General features: G+C 37.3%; 2 protein-coding genes across 8 annotated transcripts in view; both read left to right on the top strand.

The window, feature by feature from the left end:
* The window catches only part of fhod1 (formin homology 2 domain containing 1), a 56,823-nt gene extending 39,029 nt beyond the window's left edge, over positions 1 to 17,794 (top strand). For 6 of the 7 annotated variants that reach the window (XM_051116140.1, XM_051116139.1, XM_051116142.1 and 3 more), the window contains 12 exons: positions 2,865 to 3,754; positions 4,607 to 4,762; positions 4,973 to 5,155; positions 7,086 to 7,205; positions 8,669 to 8,830; positions 9,443 to 9,633; positions 9,805 to 9,997; positions 12,298 to 12,466; positions 12,823 to 12,885; positions 13,996 to 14,088; positions 14,416 to 14,589; positions 16,389 to 17,794. In XM_051116140.1, coding sequence (XP_050972097.1) covers positions 2,865 to 3,754; positions 4,607 to 4,762; positions 4,973 to 5,155; positions 7,086 to 7,205; positions 8,669 to 8,830; positions 9,443 to 9,633; positions 9,805 to 9,997; positions 12,298 to 12,466; positions 12,823 to 12,885; positions 13,996 to 14,088; positions 14,416 to 14,589; positions 16,389 to 16,468 — 2,474 coding nt within the window. In that variant the 3' untranslated portion in view covers positions 16,469 to 17,794. The remainder of the gene's footprint in view (positions 1 to 2,864; positions 3,755 to 4,606; positions 4,763 to 4,972; positions 5,156 to 7,085; positions 7,206 to 8,668; positions 8,831 to 9,442; positions 9,634 to 9,804; positions 9,998 to 12,297; positions 12,467 to 12,822; positions 12,886 to 13,995; positions 14,089 to 14,415; positions 14,590 to 16,388) is intronic. The other variant, XM_051116144.1, reaches the window with a different exon arrangement.
* Positions 17,795 to 17,916: 122 nt separating this feature from the next.
* slc9a5 (solute carrier family 9 member A5) overlaps positions 17,917 to 21,589 on the top strand; it is a 29,660-nt gene continuing 25,987 nt past the window's right edge. Inside the window, exon 1 of the mRNA XM_051116148.1 lies at positions 17,917 to 18,649. Within this exon, the coding sequence (XP_050972105.1) occupies positions 18,310 to 18,649 (340 nt within the window). The 5' untranslated portion in view covers positions 17,917 to 18,309. The remainder of the gene's footprint in view (positions 18,650 to 21,589) is intronic.

Raw genomic sequence — 21,589 nt, 5'->3', positions numbered from 1 at the left:
ACATGGCTTTTTGAGACATTTTGTTCAAATTTAATTTAATAAGCAACTCTGCTAAGCATCTATTGGTTTCTTGACCTGTTTCCTGCCCATTGAAAATCTCTGGCGCTGAGCAATAGTCAAGCACTTCAGTGTGAGGGCTGCTTTAGAAAGTCAAGAGCTTTATTTCAAGCAGAAATCTTCAAAGTGGAAATATTCGAGAGTGATTCCATCTCTTCCTTTATTGGACGTGTTCCAAATGACACAGCCACTAACAGGCCTTTCGCCCAGGGATTGTAAATTAGCCGAAGTAGAGGGCAGAGATGTAAACTGTTTAGATTTGGAGATGGGGATCTCCCATTTTCAGTTTCCGTTTTGGCTTTATGAGCTTTTAGACAGTTAGAACTACAATGCTGTTAGAGCTCAGAGGAGTTACTGCTAATAGTCTGCACTGGGTTATTGAAACTAGAGGATGGTAGCATGTGGGAACAACACAGTCTGTGCTTGCACTGGGCATTTTGAAGGTAGGATGTCTCTCTTAGCCTGCTGCTGTTATAGTGAAAGATTATTACATGTTTTGACCAATAACATGATACATGGCTGATACTATTTTGTGTAGAATTTTAAATAAACTTGTAATTTGTAGCATCATTTGTAGCATAACAACTGATTTCAGTTTTTAAACTGATTTCAAGTTAATGCACATGCACAATAATATATTCAGCATAATGTATATATGTAATTTTTTTAATAATCTAATATAATTTAGATATGTAACAATGTTTATTATAGTACAGCCATAATACACTTCTTTTTTTTTTTTCATCTGCAGTCCATGGAAATGTATCTCCGTAGATAATTCCAGGGCAGTTATGTCCATCATCTATGTTAAATAATAAATAAATACAAAAACACTAATATTGGGCAATAATCTTCACTGTATGGTACTAATATATTGTTCATCCCTAATAGGGGTGTGCAATATTTATCGTCTGCAACAATATTGTAAATGGTTGTTTAAATGATATGCGATTTGACATTGAGTATATAGCAAAGTCCAAACAAAAACACATTTAGAGAGTGCACAGATACCCTGAGATGTAGGTTAGACTACTACGCATACACATTTCACTGCGTGACTTGGTCTACAAAAGAACATTTAGAATTCCCCAAAATTCAAGATAAGTGGGCAAAAATGCCGTCGTATGACTTTCGTGTGTTAGTGCTGTTCCACAAGTTGTTTGCACCACGCTCTTCCATGATTCAGTTTTTCGTTTAGGTGCGTCAATCCATTAAATCACTTTTATACAAAACTATGATTCGCACTCACATAAAACAAACACCAGAGGACCTCTAGTGACAGACTAATAAAACGAAAAGAGAAGTTTGTTTTATGTGAGTTTAATTGATTAATAATTGATTAATCACAATCAATCACATTCAAAATAAAAGTTTTTGTTTACATAATGAGTGTGTACTGTGGATATTTATGCATATATATATATATATATATATATATAATAAATATATATATACTCATGAATGAATGTATATATTTCAGAAAAAAGTATATATATTGTGTTTAAATATATTTAAGTATAATATAAATTATGAATATAAATATATACGTGTAAATACATGTCAGTATTTTCAAAATATATACTGTGTGTGTATTTATATATACATAATAAATATACACAGTACACACATATTATGTAAACAAAAACTTTTTTGGATGCGATTAATTGTTTAATCATTTGAGAGCATCTGTATTACCTGATATAGTTAATATCACACAAAGAGTGACGTTTGTCTCCTAATATCAGCACAACTGCAAATATGAAATTGATTTGATGAACAGCTTAATAAACAGCAAGTTAATATTAAGTGACTTACATTTTGGACACAACAGTTGTAGTTTTTGCAGTATTTCGTAGATGATGAAAATTTAAAACAAAGCCAGCAGAAATATTTTACGTTTCTGAGCAACACATGGCGGATCAATGAATCAATGATTCACTCATGCAGTGATTTGCCACCAACTACTGGCGATTTTAGGTTTATATTTGAAGGGTTACTCCACCACAAAATGAAAATTTTGTCATTAATCACTTTACCTCCATATTGTTCCAATCCTGTAAAAGCTTTGTTTGCATTCGCAAGACAAATTAAGATATTTTTGATGCACACCGACAGCTCTCCCATAGACAGCAATGTAAGTAACATGATCAATGTCAAGGAACGTAGCAAGGAGATCGTTAAAATAATCTATGTGACATCAGGGGTTCAACCGTAATTTTACAAAGCTACGAAAAATTGTTTTGTACACAAAGAAAACAAAAAAATTCAACAATTCATCTCCTTTTTGGAGACAAACAGACATTGTTAACCGCAGGTTAACCGCTGTCACGTCCTGCATTAAACAGTCTGTGAATGCCACCTCTGCATTGCAAACACAAATTTTGTTGATACTGATTTCCTTTGATTGGTAACAGACCTAACAGACCTCTTATTCTTTGAATTTATTGATTAAATGTAAGAATTTGACACAAAAGGTGATGCATACATTTAGCTAGGTTAGAAAAAAATTGGCCATTTAAAGGCAAGAATGCCTATAAAAGATAAAAATCAATTTAATCAAGTTCTGTTACTCTTGCAAACTAACCACTGCACAGAATATGTCCACAGTATTCCTAAACCTGCCAAAATACCAGCACAACAACACGCTCAGCAAAATATCATCTAATTATTGTTGTTGACAAAATTCCAGAAAATAACAAGATATTTTCTATTCTTTCTATACTTTATTTTTGTGATTATCACACACTCCTAATCCCTAATATTTTTCCTTCAGCACTTTTTTTTTTTTTTTTTTTTGTTTCCTCTAGAGGGTGGTTTGCAGCGTCAGGGCAGTGCAGTGGAACAGCACAGCACCCTCTCTAATGACAGGAAGTTCATGTTGGATATGCTTTACTCCAAAAACAACAATACTTCTGGAGGCCTAAAAAGTCCTAGTCTGGAAAGTGCACTTGAGGACCATGGGATCACCAGTATGGCCGGGCGGCTCTCCAGACTGCAGTCTTGCTCTTCTCAGCACACAGAGGACACGTCCAGGCGGGCGGAGCTGGAGAGCCTTGAGGGTACTGCTCAGGCCGCTCGTGCCAAGCTAGAGGAGGAACGGAACAGGAAGCTGCATCCACAGTACAGTATTGAAGCTGAAACTCATTCACAGAGTTTAGAGAAGACAATGATGACACCATTATCAAGGGGTAGTCGGGATGCCTGGGAGAAGCTGCAGCCCAGCTCCAGACCTCTGCGGATTAAAGATCTTGACTTCTCCGATCTGATGGAGGAGGAGGATATCGACGTGCTGGATATAGACACTTTTGACACTGGCTTGCCTAATGGAGTACCGCCACCCCCTCCTCCAATGCCGGGACTGGGCTCTCCTCCGCCGCCGCCACCACCCCCTCCTCCTCCTGGACCTTCTAGTCTGGCTCCACCCCCTCCTCCTCCACCTCCTCCTGGAGGTTTGAGTGTGCCACCTCCTCCTCCAGGACTCCTCCCTCCGTCCCCATTTCAAGGAAATGATCCAGCTTTTCTGAAGAAACGGAAAACGGTCAAGCTGTTCTGGAAGGAGCTTAAGCAGCCCGACAGCCCCAGGAAGTGCAAGTTTGGGCGGGGCACAGTGTGGGCTTCGCTTGATAAGGTTGCAGTCGATACAGCTAAGCTAGAGCACCTGTTTGAGTCCAAAGGAAAGGATCTTCCAGTTGCAAAGGTGCCATGATCAGTATTTATTTAAATTCTTTAATAAGAACATGTATTATTATTAATTTTTAGTATTTTTACAAAACACATTTGTATGCAAATACAGCTACGGTATACAGTCTTATTCATCTTATATATACACTGCCCTCCAAAAGTTTGGAAACGCCCTAGAAAAGTGGGGTTTTGGACAATATTAGCATGAATCCTTTTTAATTTGTGATAATTTTGCACTGAAAAGGGACAACACAAACTACAAAAACATATTTTATTACATAAACAGTTTATACATAGAAAAAACGTACATTTTCGATTAATCAAAATATCCACCATTAGCAGCTAATACATTGTATTCTAAACTTAATTGCCAATCAATTGTTGAAGCTATTAAGGTGTGCTGAACCAAAAATCTTTTAAAAACTTGAGCCAAGTTTAAACCAGTAACCAGGCATCACAGCTGGCAAAGGGGCATGTCTGACTTTGACATGTATATATGCCATTATTATGTAATCAAAATGAAAATTATTGTTGCTGGTCTTCAATGATAATGTCAAGTTACTTTAATGTATTTGAACCGAAAAATGATAAGGATTTATGCTGATGCTTTCCAAACTTTTGGAGAGCAGTGTACAAGTAACAGCATGTATGCCAGACAACTCAAACTGGCATACTTGTTTAAGAATAAACCATTCAGTATTACACAAGAATGAAAATTTACCAATTTACTAAAGCCATTCAGCTACTAAAAGAGTTAAATCACATCACAGGGGGAATTCTGTTATTGAATAAATGGATGAATAAATGTTAAAGCTACAGCTTTTTATGGCCAGTCCATGCTATAAATGGTTTTATCCTTTTACTACAGAAAGGTGCTGAGACCAAGAAAGCAGCAATTTTAGTGCTTGATCCTAAGAGGAGCAATGCCATCAACATTGGCATGACTGTTTTGCCTGCTATACATGTCATCAAAAGTGCAATCCTCACCTTTGACGAGTTTGCCATCAGTAAAGAGGGTATTGAGGTAATGTAGCGCAAGCATCCACCAGGGGGCAGTAGTAGCCCATTTAATTTGTTTAAACATTCCCTCATTTCTGTTTTGAGCATACAGTAAATATCAGTTTATTTCTTTTTCCTTCTTATAAAAATAGAATGGAATTAATAAAGATTCAGGTGATTCATTTGTACAGTACAAATCTAATGTAAAATATCCTCTGCTTCCATCCACCTGTAGAAAATCCTGACCATGACTCCAACAGATGAAGAGAAACAGAAGATTCAGGAGGCACAGCTGGCCAATCCTGATGTACCGCTGGGTACAGCGGAGCAGTTCCTGCTCGCTCTCTCCTCCATCAGTGGCCTCACGGCCAGATTACAGCTATGGGCCTTTAAACTGAACTACGAGACCCTGGAGAAGGTCAGAGCCCTATGACAATAAATCCTCTTTATATACGAAGTTTATACTTGGAATGAAAACTTGTTTCCTGCAGTAGCATGATCATAATAAAATGATTAATTATCTAAACAGTTACTACTTTATGTTCTAGTCTAAGTTATATTACATCATGCAAAGGTGACCATTTAATACACCATAACAGTGTTATTAAAATAACTGTTTTAATTAAAAATCACTTTAATTAAATGTATTCCTGTGATGGCAAAGAATTTTTTGGAAATGCCGATACATTTTATTTCAGGATTCTTTGAACAGAACTTTTTTTTTTTTTTTTAACTCTCACTTTTTATCATTTTAATGTAAAAGTATTGATTTCTTGCCAAAACAAAACAAAGCCTTACCTCAGTCTTTCAGTAGTTTATTTGTAAGCATTATATATTTGATACACTGCTGTTCAAAAGTTTGGGATCAGTTTTTTTTTTTTTTTTTTTTTGAACAAGGTGTTTATTGTTTTTGATTATGCAAGACAGGTAACAGAGAAACACATTTCCATTTCGTCACATGGGATCAGTTTTAAGATCAATTTTATTTTTTTATTTTTTATTTTCTTATATTAGATCAAAAATCACGAAAAAAAACAGTGATATTGTAAAATATTGTTTCAATGTAAAATATCTCTTTTCTATGTGAATCTATTGAAAATGTAATTTATTTCTGTGATGCAAAGCTGAATTTTCATCATCATTACTCCAGTCTTCAGTGTCACATGGTCCTTCATAAATCATTCTATCATGCTGATTTAGTATCAGTGTTGAAAACAGTTGTGCTGCCTAATATTTTGTTGGAACCTTTCATACTTTTTTTTTTTTTTTTTTTTTTTTTTCAGGATTCTTTAATAAATAAAAAGTTAAAAAGAACAATTTATTTAAAAGAGAAATCTTTTTTTTAACAATAGTATATAACAACTTTTGTACATTTTTATTTTATCTTTCTTTTTTTGAAAGAAATTGATACTTTTATTCAGCAAGAATGTTACATTTATAAAACGTGAAAGCAAAGACTTATATACTGTTAGAAAAGACTTCTATTTTGAATGAATACTATTCTTTTAAACTTTTTATTCATCAAAAAATCCTAAAAAGGTTTTAAAAAAAAAAAAGATTAAGCAGCACAACTGTTTGCAACATTGATAATTGAAGCAATAAATCAGCATATTAGAATGATTTCTGAAATATCATGTGACGCTGAAGACTGGAGTAATTACTACTGAAAATTCAGCTTTGCATCACAGGAATAAATTATAATTAAAAACGTATTAAAATAGAAAACCAATTATTTTAAACAGTAATAATATTTCACAATATTACTGTTGTTTTTCTGTATTTTTGATCAAGATGAGCATAAGAGACTTTTTTTAAAATATAGTATATTGTATAGTATATGTTGTATATTTAAAATATAGTGTATATATAATATATATCTGATGAAGTTCCCACTGTGAAGTCTGATTGGATAAGCTGCATTTGAAGTAGTTGTAAAACAAAATGCTCATAAACACACCTAATGCTGCATTGCTTGGCATTCTTAGATATACAGTTAATAGATTATATTAATTAGTTGAAGCATTGTTTATAATTAATAAATGTAACTGTTTATAGAACACTGGTTTATTTTATCATATTGCTGTTTGTGCAAGTGCATTACACTATTATGACAAAAAAAAAAAAAAAAACACAATTTCAGGTTTATTCACAGCCAAAGTGTTTCAGTTTTGCATTAAACTCTAGCTCTGACAGTAGGAATTTAGTAATTTAGGCTTCTTTAATTGAGTTCTGCCGACCTTAATTGCTAGTGACTTTGTGTTTGATGAGGCTTTTTTATTTCCAAACATTCATTCACAATCTCTCTCTTTCTCTCACATTCTTCTGCCCCTCACACATGAATGTTGTAGGAGATTGCAGAGCCTCTTTTTGACCTGAAACTGGGTATGGAACAACTCGCCAAGAACAAAACCTTCAAGCGTATCCTAGCAACACTACTGGCCATTGGCAACTTCCTCAATAGCTCCAATGTAAGTGCTCCATCTCCTCCGCAGTACGCCCTAGCAGAGTCACCTGTATTAAAGGAGAAGTCCACTTCCAGAACAACGATTTACATATAATGTACTAACCCCCTTGTCATCCAAGATGTTCATGTCTTTCTTTCTTCAGTCATAAAGAAATAGTTTTTTGAGAAAAACATTTCAGCATTTATCTTCATATAGAGGACTGCTATGGTGCCCCCAGTTTGAACTTCCAAAAATGCAATTTAAATGTGGCTTCAAACAATCCCAAATGTGGTTGTAAACGATCCCAGCCGAGGAAGAAGGGTCTTACCGAGTGAAACAATCAGTTATTTTCATTTTAAAAGAAAACAATACTTTTTAATCTCAAACGCTCGTCTTGTCTTGTTCTTCCTGAACTCTGTGTATTCTGGCTCAAGACAGTTAGGGTATGTTGAAAAACTCCAATCATATTTTCTCCCTCAACTTCAAAAACCATTTCAAAATCATCCTACATCACTGCAGAAGTACCAACCCAGTCTTTGCAAAGTGAACATGCAAAGAAGAGAACATGAGATGGGAGTTTTTCGACATACCCTAACTGTCATGAACCGGAAAAAAACAGTCCAGGCGGAGTAAGACAAGACGAGGTATGCCATTAAAAAGTATATAAGCTGTATTATTTTTATGAAAATAACCGATCGTTTTGCTAGATAAGACCCTTCTTCCTCGGCTGGGATCATTTACAAACGCATTTGGGATCATTTGAAGCCGCATTTAAACTACATTTTGGAAGTTCATACTTGGGGCACCATAGAAGTCTATACGGCGAAAAATGCTGAAATGTTTTCCTCAAAAAACATAATTTCTTTACGACTGAAGAAAAAAAAACATGAACATCTTGGGTGATGAGGGGTGAGTGCATTATCTGTAAATCTTTGTTCTGGAGGTGGACTTCTCCTTTAAGGGCAGGTGCGCCTGTCCTGAAGCTTGATGGACATGCGTGATTAGTTAGAGCAGCTCTGGGCTGACGCCTTAATCTTTTGCTTTTACCTTAAAGAAGATAAGATATGATTAAGACTCTGCATGGCACGTTTTCTGTGCTGAATTATGTCACGACCTCTTGAACTCTTTAAACTCGTGTATACGGAAGTACTGGAGACTTTCGTTTTGAACCAGGGCAGACAGATCAAACTGATTCAGGCTTCTTAAGCTTGAACATTTATGTAATTCAGTATTTGCGAACACTTTTCTTTCATGAATCATTCATAAAATATGTAATCAGTTTTAATAAGGTCTTTAAAGAAGTACCACTTGCAGAGTTAAGAGTTAATAACTGTTCAGAGCATGATGTCCTTTAATTTGTGCCACTCAGTTTGATGAGTAGTTGTCCTAATATTTTTTTTTCCCCACCAGTTGCCAACAAAGCTAATGTAGGAGTTCATTGAACATCACGTAGTGACTTTAATTGGCACTTCATGTCTCTCTGGCAGGCTAAGGGCTTTGAGCTCAGTTATTTGGAGAAGGTTACTGAGGTGAAGGACACAGTACACAGGCAGTCTCTGCTTCATCATACCTGCAATTTTGTGGTGGAAAACTACCCAGATACGACAGACCTGTACTCTGAGATCTCTGCTGTCACACGCTCTGCTAAAGTAGGTGACTCGGATGCTTCTGCATATGCATTTTTGATTTCTTTGTTCTATTTGTCTTACCTTTTAGACACCATGTTCAACATTATTTATTCATTTGTGCTGGGATTTTCATTTCATTGCTTTCTAGGCTTTTATATTAGCGTTTTTTTTTCTTCAGCGCATCTTGTTAAAGGTTGCCATTGTAATAAAGTGATAGTTCAGCCAAAAATAAAAATTCTGTAATTAATTACTCACCCTCATGTCATTCCAAACCCTTCAGACCTTCACTCATTGATGCCACATGGACTATTTTAATGATGTCCTTACTACTTTGTTGTGCCTTGACTGTGGTACTGCAGTATCATTTCTGTCCATGGAGGATCAGAAAGCTCTCAGATTTCATCAAAAATATTTTGATTTGTGTTCTGAAGATGAACAAAGGTCTTACAGGTTTGGAATGACATGAGAGTGAGTAATTAATGACAGAATTTTTATTTTTGGGTGAACTATCCCTTTAATTAATAAACTGCTGTGCACATGGGTTTCTTTTCTGTTCTGTTTCTATTTTTGAAGGTTACTATGCAAATAACATAGTTTATCTTCATTATTTATCACTCCTTTCTTTTCTCACAGGTGGATTTTGAGCAGCTGTCCGAAAACCTAATTCAGTTGGAGAGAAAATGCAAAGTGTCTTGGGACAACCTGAAAGTAATGGCCAAACACGAAACTAAACCTAACTTGAAAAACAAAATGACAGAATTTCTGAAGGACTGTACTGAAAGGATCATCATTCTGAAAGTAGTGCACAGACGCATTATTAATAGGTAAAACTCCCGACTGTAATGCATTTTATACTTCAACATGTTAAATAAAAAATACTAACTTCATTTGGATGCTTCCCATAAGTTGATGAGCATGAATGACTGTGCCTAACTTTTTAATTAGGATGAACTGGAGCATACAGTACTTCAACTTCTACTTCCTTCACATTGCAGGTTTCATTCCTTTTTGCTGTACTTGGGCCAGCCTTCTTATTCGGTGCGGGACACAAAAGTAACTCAGTTCTGCAAGATCATCAGTGAGTTTGCCCTGGAGTACCGCACCACCCGAGAGAGAGTCCTCACCCAGAAACGCAAACGCGCCGTCCACCGGGAACGCACCAAGACCAGGGGCAAGCTGATCACAGAGGTATGGAATGGAAAATTAAAACATATTTTGACTACACAAAGATGTCCTAGGGTTTTATTGCACTTCTACTCCTGTTAGGATATCAGCAAAATGCAGCTAAGCTGTGACCTTAAAATTGAGCAAACTGTAGGTTGTTCTCTAATTTTAATCTCTACTGTGTGTATATACATACAGGTCCTTTTCAAAAAATTAGCATATTGTGATAAAGTTCATTATTTTCTGTAATGTACTGATAAACATTAGACTTTCATATATTTTAGATTCATTACACACAACTGAAGTAGTTTCAAGCCTTTTATTGTTTTAATATTGATGATTTTGGCATACAGCTCATGAAAACCCAAAATTCCTATCTCAAAAAATTAGCATATCATGAAAAGGTTCTCTAAACGAGCTATTAACCTAATCATCTGAATCAACTAGTTAACTCTAAACACCTGCAAAAGATTCCTGAGGCTTTTAAAAACTCCCAGCCTGGTTCATTACTCAAAACCGCAATCATGGGTAAGACTGCCGACCTGACTGCTGTCCAGAAGGCCATCATTGACACCCTCAAGCAAGAGGGTAAGACACAGAAAGAAATTTCTGAACGAATAGGCTGTTCCCAGAGTGCTGTATCAAGGCACCTCAGTGGGAAGTCTGTGGGAAGGAAAAAGTGTGGCAGAAAACGCTGCACAACGAGAAGAGGTGACCGGACCCTGAGGAAGATTGTGGAGAAGGACCGATTCCAGACCTTGGGGGACCTGCGGAAGCAGTGGACTGAGTCTGGAGTAGAAACATCCAGAGCCACCGTGTACAGGCGTGTGCAGGAAATGGGCTACAGGTGCCGCATTCCCCAGGTCAAGCCACTTTTGAACCAGAAACAGTGGCAGAAGCGCCTGACCTGGGCTACAGAGAAGCAGCACTGGACTGTTGCTCAGTGGTCCAAAGTACTTTTTTCGGATGAAAGCAAATTTTGCATGTCATTCGGAAATCAAGGTGCCAGAGTCTGGAGGAAGACTGGGTAGAGGGAAATGCCAAAATGCCTGAAGTCCAGTGTCAAGTACCCACAGTCAGTGATGGTCTGGGGTGCCATGTCAGCTGCGGTCAGTGCAGCTAGCTATCAGGAGATTTTGGAGCACTTCATGCTTCCGTCTGCTGAAAAGCTTTATGGAGATGAAGATTTCATTTTTCAGCACGACCTGGCACCTGCTCACAGTGCCAAAACCACTGGTAAATGGTTTACTGACCATGGTATTACTGTGCTCAATTGGCCTGCCAACTCTCCTGACCTGAACCCCATAGAGAATCTGTGGGATATTGTGAAGAGAAAGTTGAGAGACGCAAGACCCAACACCCTGGATGAGCTTAAGGCCGCTATCGAAGCATCCTGGGCCTCCATAACACCTCAGCAGTGCCACAGGCTGATTGCCTCCATGCCACGCCGCATTGAAGCAGTCATTTCTGCAAAAGGATTCCCAACCAAGTATTGAGTGCATAACTGAACATAATTATTTGAAGGTTGACTTTTTTTGTATTAAAAACACTTTTCTTTTATTGGTCGGATGAAATATGCTAATTTTTTGAGATAGGAATTTTGGGTTTTCATGAGCTGTATGCCAAAATCATCAATATTAAAACAATAAAAGGCTTGAAACTACTTCAGTTGTGTGTAATGAATCTAAAATATATGAAAGTCTAATGTTTATCAGTACATTACGGAAAATAATGAACTTTATCACAATATGCTAATTTTTTGAAAAGGACCTGTATGTGTGATAAATATGATGGTTGTTTGTGAGTCCTTTGTTTGTCCAGAGCAGTTGAACTGCTCACTGATCTTCAGAAAAATCCTCCAGGAGTGAATTTTTTATTTTTTTGAATATCATGGTTAGGATAAAGTGTACTTTTGTAAGGCAGTACTAAATGGAAAAAATGCTGTTTAAGCAAATTAAGAGAACATTTCACACCTTCATTGCCATCAAGGCCACTGCTAGACAAAACCTAGAGCAAACCATGGTCTACCTCTGAACACTCAGCAGTGTAAAATATAAGCATTTTGCCGGCCCACCACGTCACGGGGCCTAGGAAGGTTTTCTTAGTTGTCCTCCCCCCTGATGACATCCCTGATCGACATTATGCCACAAATGTTGTCAACAGAGCTTAACTGGTATTGAATTCAGATCATTCGTTTAACGGGATGAAACATTTCATGGCCCCCTCCGCAAACCCACTGTATCACCCTCGGTTGTAAATTTAGTAGATTGAGGAAAAAAAACAAATTAACAAATGACTAATTATACTATCTTTTTTTCTCACAGACAGAGAAGTTTTCTGGAGCAGTTCCACAGTTGTCTCTGGAGGTCAGCCCATCCCCGGTTTCTTCAACAGTAGAATCAGAGCCAGCCCAAGATGAGCATGAGAACATGAAAAACCTGCTCATCACCAACAACGACAACAACAAGCTGCGTAGGAGCCGTGCTGTGCGAAGTAAGATACAACAACAACGTAAATCCGGGTTATATAAGAGTTGTTAGTTTAGACCAGTGCTTGGGCACAACCTTCCTGTGGAATTTAGTCCCATCCCTTTTCTAACACACCTGGTGTAGAAACATTCATTATTTAATTCAAATATGTTAAATTACAGTCACAGAAGCAACATCTGCAGGAAGGTAGATCTCCAGAAGAAGAACTAAGGATTCCAGTTTCAATCACACAAAGTTTAGATTTAGCTAGTTGTCCTAACTTTTTTTTTTTTTCATTTTGCCTTTTTAAAGATAATAGTTATCGTTGTTGTTGTTGTTATTATTAAGTTTTATTTTTGCCACTTTGGGGATCTTTTATAGAGATTCTCACCAGTGCTGGTGACACTTCTCCAATTTCACCAACGCTTCTGTTGAGTGATGAAGGTAGAGCATTTGGAGCATGGATGTGTGCAAACATAAAGCAATTGTGCAGCTTTCAATACAGTTGAAGTCAAAAGTTTACATACACCTTACAGAATCTGATAAATGTTAATTATTTGACCAAAATAAGGATGTTGTTTTTTATTTAGTACTGACCTGACTAAGATATTTCACATAAAATACGTTTACATACAGTCCACAGGAGAAAATAATAGTAGAATTTATAAAAATGACCCTGTTTAAAAGTTTACATGCACGTAATTCTTAATATTGTGTTGTTACCTGAATGATCCACAGCTGTTTTTTTTTGTTTGTTTGTTTTTTTTAGTTGAGTCCCTTGTTTGTCCTGAACAGTTAAACTGCCTGCTGTTCTTCATAAAAATCCTTCAGGTCCCACAAATTATTAGTTTTTTTAGCATTTTTGTGTATTTAAACCTTTCCAACAATGACTGTATGATTTTGAGATTCATCTTTTCACACTGAAAACAACTGAGGGACTCATATACAACTATTACCGAAGATTCAAACGCTCACTGATGCTTCAGAAGGAAACACGATGCATTAAGAGATGGGAGTGAAAAACTTTTACATTTGAAAATCAGGGTAAATGTAACTTATTTTCCCTCAGTTGTTGTCAGCATGAAAAGATAGTCGTTGTTGGAGAGGGTTCAAATACACACAAATGCTGAAAAACCACAGAATTTGTGGGAACTGAAGGCATTTTTCTGAAGACCAGTGGGCAGTTTTACTGTTCAAAACAAACAAGGGATTCATGAACAACTAGCACTAACCAAACAAACAAACAAAAAAAAAAACAGCTGTGGATCATTCAGGTAACAACACAGTAATAGGAATCAGGTGTATGTAAACTTTTGAACAGGGGTAATTTTTATAAATTCATCTATTTTTTATCTTGTGGATTGTATGTAAATATCGTTTATGTGAAATATCTTTTTCAGGCCAGTACTAAATAAAAAATAACACGCATTTTGTATGATCCCTCTTATTTTGGTCAAATAATTAACATTTTGCAGATTCCGCAATGTATGTAAACTTTTGACTTAAACTTTATACTTAATGAAAGCATTAAGGTTGACTCATTTGATCTCACAGAGGGGCCTTTTGACTCTGACAGTGCTCCTACTTCCCCAGTAGAGAGCCAATCAGCACAGAATGATGATGATGATGATGATGATGATGATGAAGGTAGAGCTATTGCACAGGATGCATGGAGTGGGTTTGCTCAGCTAACAATGTATTATGAACTAAATAGTGAATTAATCATATCCTTTGGAGTGACTTTAGAGACAGACATGGAAAAACCTGGATGTGTAAGCCATAGATTCAAACTTTGCACTTAACTCTGTATTCACCTGAATATCTGTGAACATTTTACAAATGACTGATTTTTAATTCGCATGCCAAGAAGTAATACCAGCCTAATTCATTTTAACGCTTTCTTTGAAAGGTCTTGGACTTGTTTCTAAAGTAATTAGGCAAAGGAATGATTGATCTACTGTAATTTCTACACAGGTATCGGCAGGGTTAGCACAAACATGTCTGTAGCCAAAGAGGACAGCGCCAGCTCACAGGACGATGCCACGGATGAGATCATGGATCGTCTGGTTAAGTCTGTCACTCAAAATCCCACAGAGAGGGCGTCTAGTCCAAAAACGCGGAAACGCTCACGACTTAACAGAAAGTCATGTGAGTACATTTTGACTGTCAACGCATTTTTTATTTATTTTTTTGACCACTGAACTTCATAACCAGTTCTGAAGGTTGTTTTAGCCCTAAACCTGGGGGATGAGATTAAGGATTTAGTCACTGTTTGCATTCAACACTATCTGTGTCCAAAACACAATGTAATCTGGCTTCAACCATTGCTTAGCTTTCAAAAGCCCCTAAATCTCCTTGTCAGATCCATATCGTGCCACCTCTTTACTTCTGCTTGTGCCAGATTGAACTGCCAGACATCTCAGAAATCGTACACCACAAAGAGCCTTTTGTAGGGCATTCTTGCAACTGTACTTTTAAAAATGGAAACTGAAAGCACACAAACCTGCAAAGCTGAATAATATTATATGCAGCTGAGACTTTTGGTTTATTTGTAATATGCTGAAGCTTTCTGTGGTATATCTTAAAGGAGAAGTTCACATCCAGAGCAAAAATTATTTACAGATAATTTACTCACCACCTTGTCATCCAAGATGTTCATGTCTGTCTTTCTTCAGCTGTAAATAAATTGTGTTTTGAGGAAAACATTTCAGGATTTCTCACCATATAGTGGACTTCTATGGTGCCCATGAGTTTTGAACGTCCAAAATGCAGTTTCAAAGGCTCTAAATGATCCCAGCCAAGGAATAAGGGTCTTATCTGTTATTTTCTAAAAAATAAATAAATAAATAAATAAAATAAAGGTACAATTTATATATATTTTTTTTTTAAAATGCTTGTCTTGTCTAGCCCTGTGTCAACTCTGTGCATTCCGGGTCAATACAGTTAGGGTATGTCGACTCCCATGTCATTTTCTCCTCCAACTTCAAAATCAAAATCATCCTACATTGCTGCATGAAGTACCAACCCAGTGTTTACAAAGTGAACGCACAAGGAGGGTCAAACACCCTTTACAAAAGGTAAAACAGTGAAGTAGGACAGTTTTAAAGTTGGAGGAGAAAATGAGCTAGACAAGATGAGCGTTTGAAGTCAAAAAGTATATGTCGATGCCAATAGCCTCATGGTTACTGAAAATAACCAATTGTTTCACTAGATAAGACCCTTCTTCTTTGGCTGGGATCGTTTAGAGCCCTTTGAAGCTGCATTTAAACTGCATTTTGGAAGTTCAAACTCACAGGCACTGTAGAAGTCCACTACATGGAGAACATGATGAATTTTTTTCCATCAGAAAACAGATTTTCTTTATGACTGAAGAAAGAAAGACATGAACATGTTGGATGACAAGGGGTGAATAAACTATCTGCAAATTTTTGTTCTGGAAGTGAACTTCTCCTTTAAGGCACAGTCACATTTACTATTGTTTATCACATTTTCGTGGGCAAAATCCAGTCATTTCTATAAGAATAAAAATCCATGTTATTGGGAATTTAACTTGAGGGAAAGAAGCATGCAGACTTTGCAGTGGGTCTTGACCAACAGAAAGCTGCTTGGTTTGAAAGTGACTTCATAAATCACTACATTATTGGCAATGGACCGTTTTTCCTGCAAGATCTTGCCAAATATTTGCTCATTTGTGTGCAGCTTTTAGCTTTTTCTTTACATTCATGCATTTGGCAGATGCTTTTATTCAAAGAGACTTTCAATTGCATTCAAGGTACACATTTATCTATTCTTCTGAATCAAACCTTGGTCTTTCTTTGGTTTATTAAAGGCAGTCTTTATAGATATGCATATAGTTCATGCATTATTTAGATTAACACTAGTTGCATGTTTTATATTACAGTATAACAAAATATTGTGGTTTTAATGGTGTGCTGTTTGTGTTGCAGTGCGGAGGACTCTGAAGAGTGGGCTGAGTGTGGATGTGGTGCAGGCCCTTGGCCTCGGCAGTAATAACGGAAAGGTCTGAAGCTGGTAGTTTTCACGTGGGGGAAAACTGTAGCAGGGCAGCAATGAGGCCAAAAGGAGAGCTGCGTTAATGACGGGAAGAACTGTGAAGAAGGAATCTTCGCTAAAGACATTTTGTGGGATACCTGCAACTATATTTGCCTGCCAAACTGAACAATTCAGTGGATGAATCACGTACTTCCGGTTGAAATACAAACAGCTGCATTACTATACAAATGCCTGAAGTGTGTGCATGATAGCCATTAGACATATCATGATGTGATTGGTACAAACTTTAATGGCATAGTATTAAATACCAGCCCATGTTTACTGATGGAGAATAGATGCATATGAGACATAAAAACGCTATATAGTTTGACCAGATGCACATATTGTTTTGTATAGAGCTTTCGATTGGAGCACAATTTATCAGAGATTTTAAGTTAATATTTCATTTTAAAGACAGACCTTTTATATCTTGGCCATATTTGTTAGAAAAGCTCAGCTCAAGGTTAGGAAGCCAGTGAGTGAGATCAGTGCAATAGAGTAACTCAAACGCACTGGTTTCCTGTGCCCATTAATGAAGCAGAACCCTGGACTAAACGGCACTCAGTCAGTAATGATTGACCATTGAAAACTCTTTAGTCTTGGACGGGGTTTAATTTGTGTCTGGAAAGCTGACCCATGTGCACCTGAATGGTGTTCAGCTGAATATCCTGACTACCAAGGAGATCTTGATTAGAGAGGACGACATAAACTAGGTCACACACATGTTTGTTTTTCTTGTATTAATCACAGAGCTCTCTTGATAGGTTTGTGGATGCTACAACAATCCTGTATACTGCTGTATCACACTTCTGTCCTGATATTATTTATTGTGCGAGTTTCACCTTTTTAGTTCTACCATTGTTATGGTGTTATAAAATATGTGCATGGACCACTCTGTTTCTCGCTGAAGAAAAGTGTTGCGTTAAGGCACAATATTTCTGTTACAAAACTGTTAAAAGCACATTTAAAAGATTTTCTTGGTATTGCTTTTTTGCACAAGGGGTTATGCTGTAGGAATATAGAGTCACTACGAATCACTCTTTTGTTTTATTTTTGACCTTATTACCTGTCTGCATGAGCGCATGTGTTTTTCACTCTGAATGTATCACTATTAGCATGTTCCAGTGCTGTACATCCGTCACCACTCTTGACGCCTGCACAAAGAAAGTTTATTTGCAAAGAGAACAGTGCTTCAAATGTTGGACATCGTATTCTGATTCAGAATTGTTTTGCATTGACATGCTGGCCTTTAATCCAAAGACAGAGCTTTGTTTAAAATTAAATTAAATGTTTTATTAGACTTTTTATTCTCTGTTTTTATTTATTTGCTTATTGCCAGTCAAACACTCAAGGACAGGTGTCAAAAATGCTTTATCGTTTTGTCCTCCTGGGGGCGCATGCGTCTTTTTCTTTATTATTATTATTAATTTGACAGCTACTGTCATAAATGTATTGATCTGTTATACTGTGTAAATGGTTAAATTGACTTGCTGATTGTTTTGATATAAAAACAAATGTATTTTTCCATTATGTACCTTTTCGTGGCACCTAAATGGGCTGCTAACGCGAGTTTTAAATGCACTGTGACTGTTTTGATGAGGATGATGAGTGACGGCTCTTTAATAAGAACCTCCTCGTGCACGACAGAATCACGTGTCCCTATACGCCAGCTGCACCTTCGCGAGTTACCGGCAAGTGGAGTGTGTGTTGATGTTGTAAACCGGTAACGGGGCGTCCCGCGGAGGGCTTGCCATCGCAACAGGAGTGTATAAAAGAAAAAAATGAAGATGACACGCCGTTGAACACGCCGGAAAGATGCGGGGCTTGAGTTTGCTCCTGTTCATAACGGTGGCTAGTGATGCAGCGACTGACCTTTACGTGACAGGAGCATCGCTCCAGCCAGAGCTGGGGGTGAGCGCCGCACCTGCCGTCACATCCCCCGTCGGCTCCCGCTATGTTCCAGAAGAGTACGGACATCCTGGCATTGCGCTCGCCCGGTCTGCGGAGGAGCCGGCGGCGCCGAGCACGGAGGACGGAGAGTCGTCTCACCACCACGGAGGAGGAGGTTACAAGATAGTGCAGTGGGAATGGAGCTACGTGCAGACACCTTACATTATAGCCAGCTGGCTTCTGGTGGCCAGTGTGGCGAAAATACGTAAGTTCTGTAATATAAGTTTTCGCGTGCTGAACGAGTTGTGTTACAAAGACGCCACCGAGCTTCCTTTGCCCGTTGAACTGTCAGAGGAAAGTGTGGAAAGTTGACTGTTTTGAGGACGTGAGTATGTGTAGTGCGTTTTATTGAACCGAGGCTGCAGTGCTCTGTGTTCGGCGTTTGGCTGTAAAACGGTGCGTAAAAAGCGCAAGGCACCTGCGTTTCCTTTCCACTGGCAGACGCTGGTGGTTGCCATGGCAATAAAGCCCATACATTTCCTCAGGGACATTTTGATACAATAATAAAAAAAAGGGCTTTTAGCTGCACAGGAGATAAGCAAACAGCGTTTAAAGAGACAGTACTGCAATTTAAAGGTAGTGATGGGTTTCTATTTGTACCTGTCATTTTCTTGATTATTCTTAGTTACTGCAGTCAATGCTGTAACACCCCGTGAGATATTTCTGTGCTCTGTGAGCTCACCGTGTTCCCGCCGATCCGGCACCTTTCCAAAAGGCGCGAGTCTCCGCGGACTGTAGCGGCGGGCTCTGATTGGCTGTGACTCATCATCTTTCCATCATCACCGCCTCTCACGCTGTGTTGTGGTGGTGACGCGAAGTTCGATTCTTGTCCGCGAATCGCTTCTTTCGAACTCTATTTGTTACAAATAACAGATATAAAATGCGATTTAGTTGTTTTTGTACCTCGTGACGACATCATACGGTCCCTTGCGTGGCATATTGCCGTAAAACGTAGCCACGTAGCTATTTATTGCTTTTTATTACGTTTTGTTAATAATGATGCTTATGTAGCTACATATTTTCCCACTTCAGTTTGTTGCAGACTTTGCAGCCATACAACAAACTAGAGCCTAAGTAAAATTTGCTTTTACAATACTAAAATTAATCTGTCGTTTTGGCCTTTTTAATAAAATTAAAAAAATGTCATTTTGCATGTTTTAATAAAATTAATTAAAAGGATAAAAAAAATCTGCTATCATTTACTCACCCTCATGTTTTTCAAAATCCGTTTGATGTTTTTTCAGTTGAACACAAAAGACAACTTGAGGATGAGTAAGTTAAGACTGAATTTAGATTTTTCGGTAAACTATCCCAAACCAGCACTGTTTTGCACGTGTATCAGAAATGAACTTTTTCATTAAGGGGCAATATTTGCCCCGTGGAATTTATTTCCAGGGGCATTTCTTTACATTTACAGTTGAGGTCAAAAGTTTGCATCAGTTTTAGAATCATTAAAAATGTTTATTATTTTACCAAAATAAGAGGGATCATACAAAATGCATGTTATTGTTTATTTAGTACTGACCTGAACAAGATGTTTCACATAAAAGATGTTTACATATAGTCTACGAAAGAAAATAATAGTTGAATCTATAAAAATGACCTCTTGATTCTAAATACTGTGTTTTTACCTGAATGAACCACTGCTGTATTTTTTTTTAAATTTGAAGATCAGGGTAAATTTTGTCTTCTGGAAAACATGTAAATATCTTCTGTACCCTCTGAAGGGCAGTACTAAATGGGGGGAAAAAAAGAAAAATGTACACATCTCCATTCTGTTTAAAAGTTTTCACCCCCCCGACTCTAAATGCGTGGTTTTTCCTTCTGCAGCATCAGTGAATGTTTGAACCTTCTGTAATAGTTGCATATGAGTCCCTCAGTTGTCCTCAGTGTGAAAAGATGGATCTCAAAATCATACGGTCTTTGCTGGAAAGGGTTCAAATACACAAAATCGCTGGAAAACCAAAGAATTAGTGGGACCTGAAGGATTTTTCTAAAGAACAGCGGGCAGTTTAACTGTTCAGGACAAAAAAGGGACTTGTGAACAACTATCACTAAACAAACAAACAAACAAAAAAAACACAGCTGTGGATCATTCAGGTCACAACACAGTATTAAGAATCAAGGGGATATGAACTTTTGATCAGGGTCATTTTTATAAATTCATCTATTTTCTTTTGTGGACTATATGTTAATATCTTTTATGTGAAGTATCTTATTCAGGTCAATACTAAATAAACAGTAACATGCAGTTTATATGAGTCCTCATATTTTGGTAAAATAACATTTTTAATGATTCTTAAAGGGGGATGCAAACGTTTGATTTCAACTGTATGAGGGCATTATTGTATATTATTGCTCTTTATAGTGTAATAATGTTCCGTAATATTGATCGAAAATTATATAAAACGTTTTCTCGGCTCATTACAAATGAGTTGATTCTCAGTTTGTATGTTCACTCGAGAACCATTTGATTTTGTGCTACTCATGAATGAATTTGACCTCTTTGTTAACTGGTTCAACTGATTCAATAAAAAGGTCTCTTTATGTGAGAGGTCTGTTGTGTTGAGTTGTGCTGTAGAAAGTAGTTAAGACAAGCTCACAGTGATTAGTGCTATTATTGCATGTACATTATTAATTATTATTAATAGTACACATTTTGAAAATATCTTCAGCACAAGCAACATATTAATTCATGAAGCATGAATGTATCATTTAGGATTTGAGAACAAAATGGTTAACAGAAAAACCTGCTGTACTTTTTGTGGTGTAGTTTATTCATAAAAATACACGCATGTACAGTACATACACAAAATGCACTGCCTCCGATTTTTGCATGTGTGGGTGTCTCTCAGGCGTCCCTCCAGCTTGTATTTTTGGCTAAGACATGCGGTTATATCAGATCATTTAGTTCTGGTAGCTCAATCGTCTGTTTCTCCATGATTCAATTGCCACGGTAACACCATCAAAATTCACTGTGAATATTTGTCTTGCCTCTGGAGAAAGTAGCGCTATCTGAAGCACCTGCGCACAGTGTTTAATTGACTTCAAGTGCTGAGCACACACAGCTTAAACAGGTGATAACAGTACAGCATGTCACCTACATAGGTGACGAAAACACAAAAGGTAATGGACAAAGCTGCTG

The sequence above is a fragment of the Labeo rohita genome, chromosome 7 (assembly GCF_022985175.1).
Source record: "Labeo rohita strain BAU-BD-2019 chromosome 7, IGBB_LRoh.1.0, whole genome shotgun sequence".
NCBI lineage: Eukaryota > Metazoa > Chordata > Actinopteri > Cypriniformes > Cyprinidae > Labeo > Labeo rohita.
Note: the sequence above shows the minus strand (reverse complement) of the source record. Positions and strands in the feature narration are given on the sequence as shown.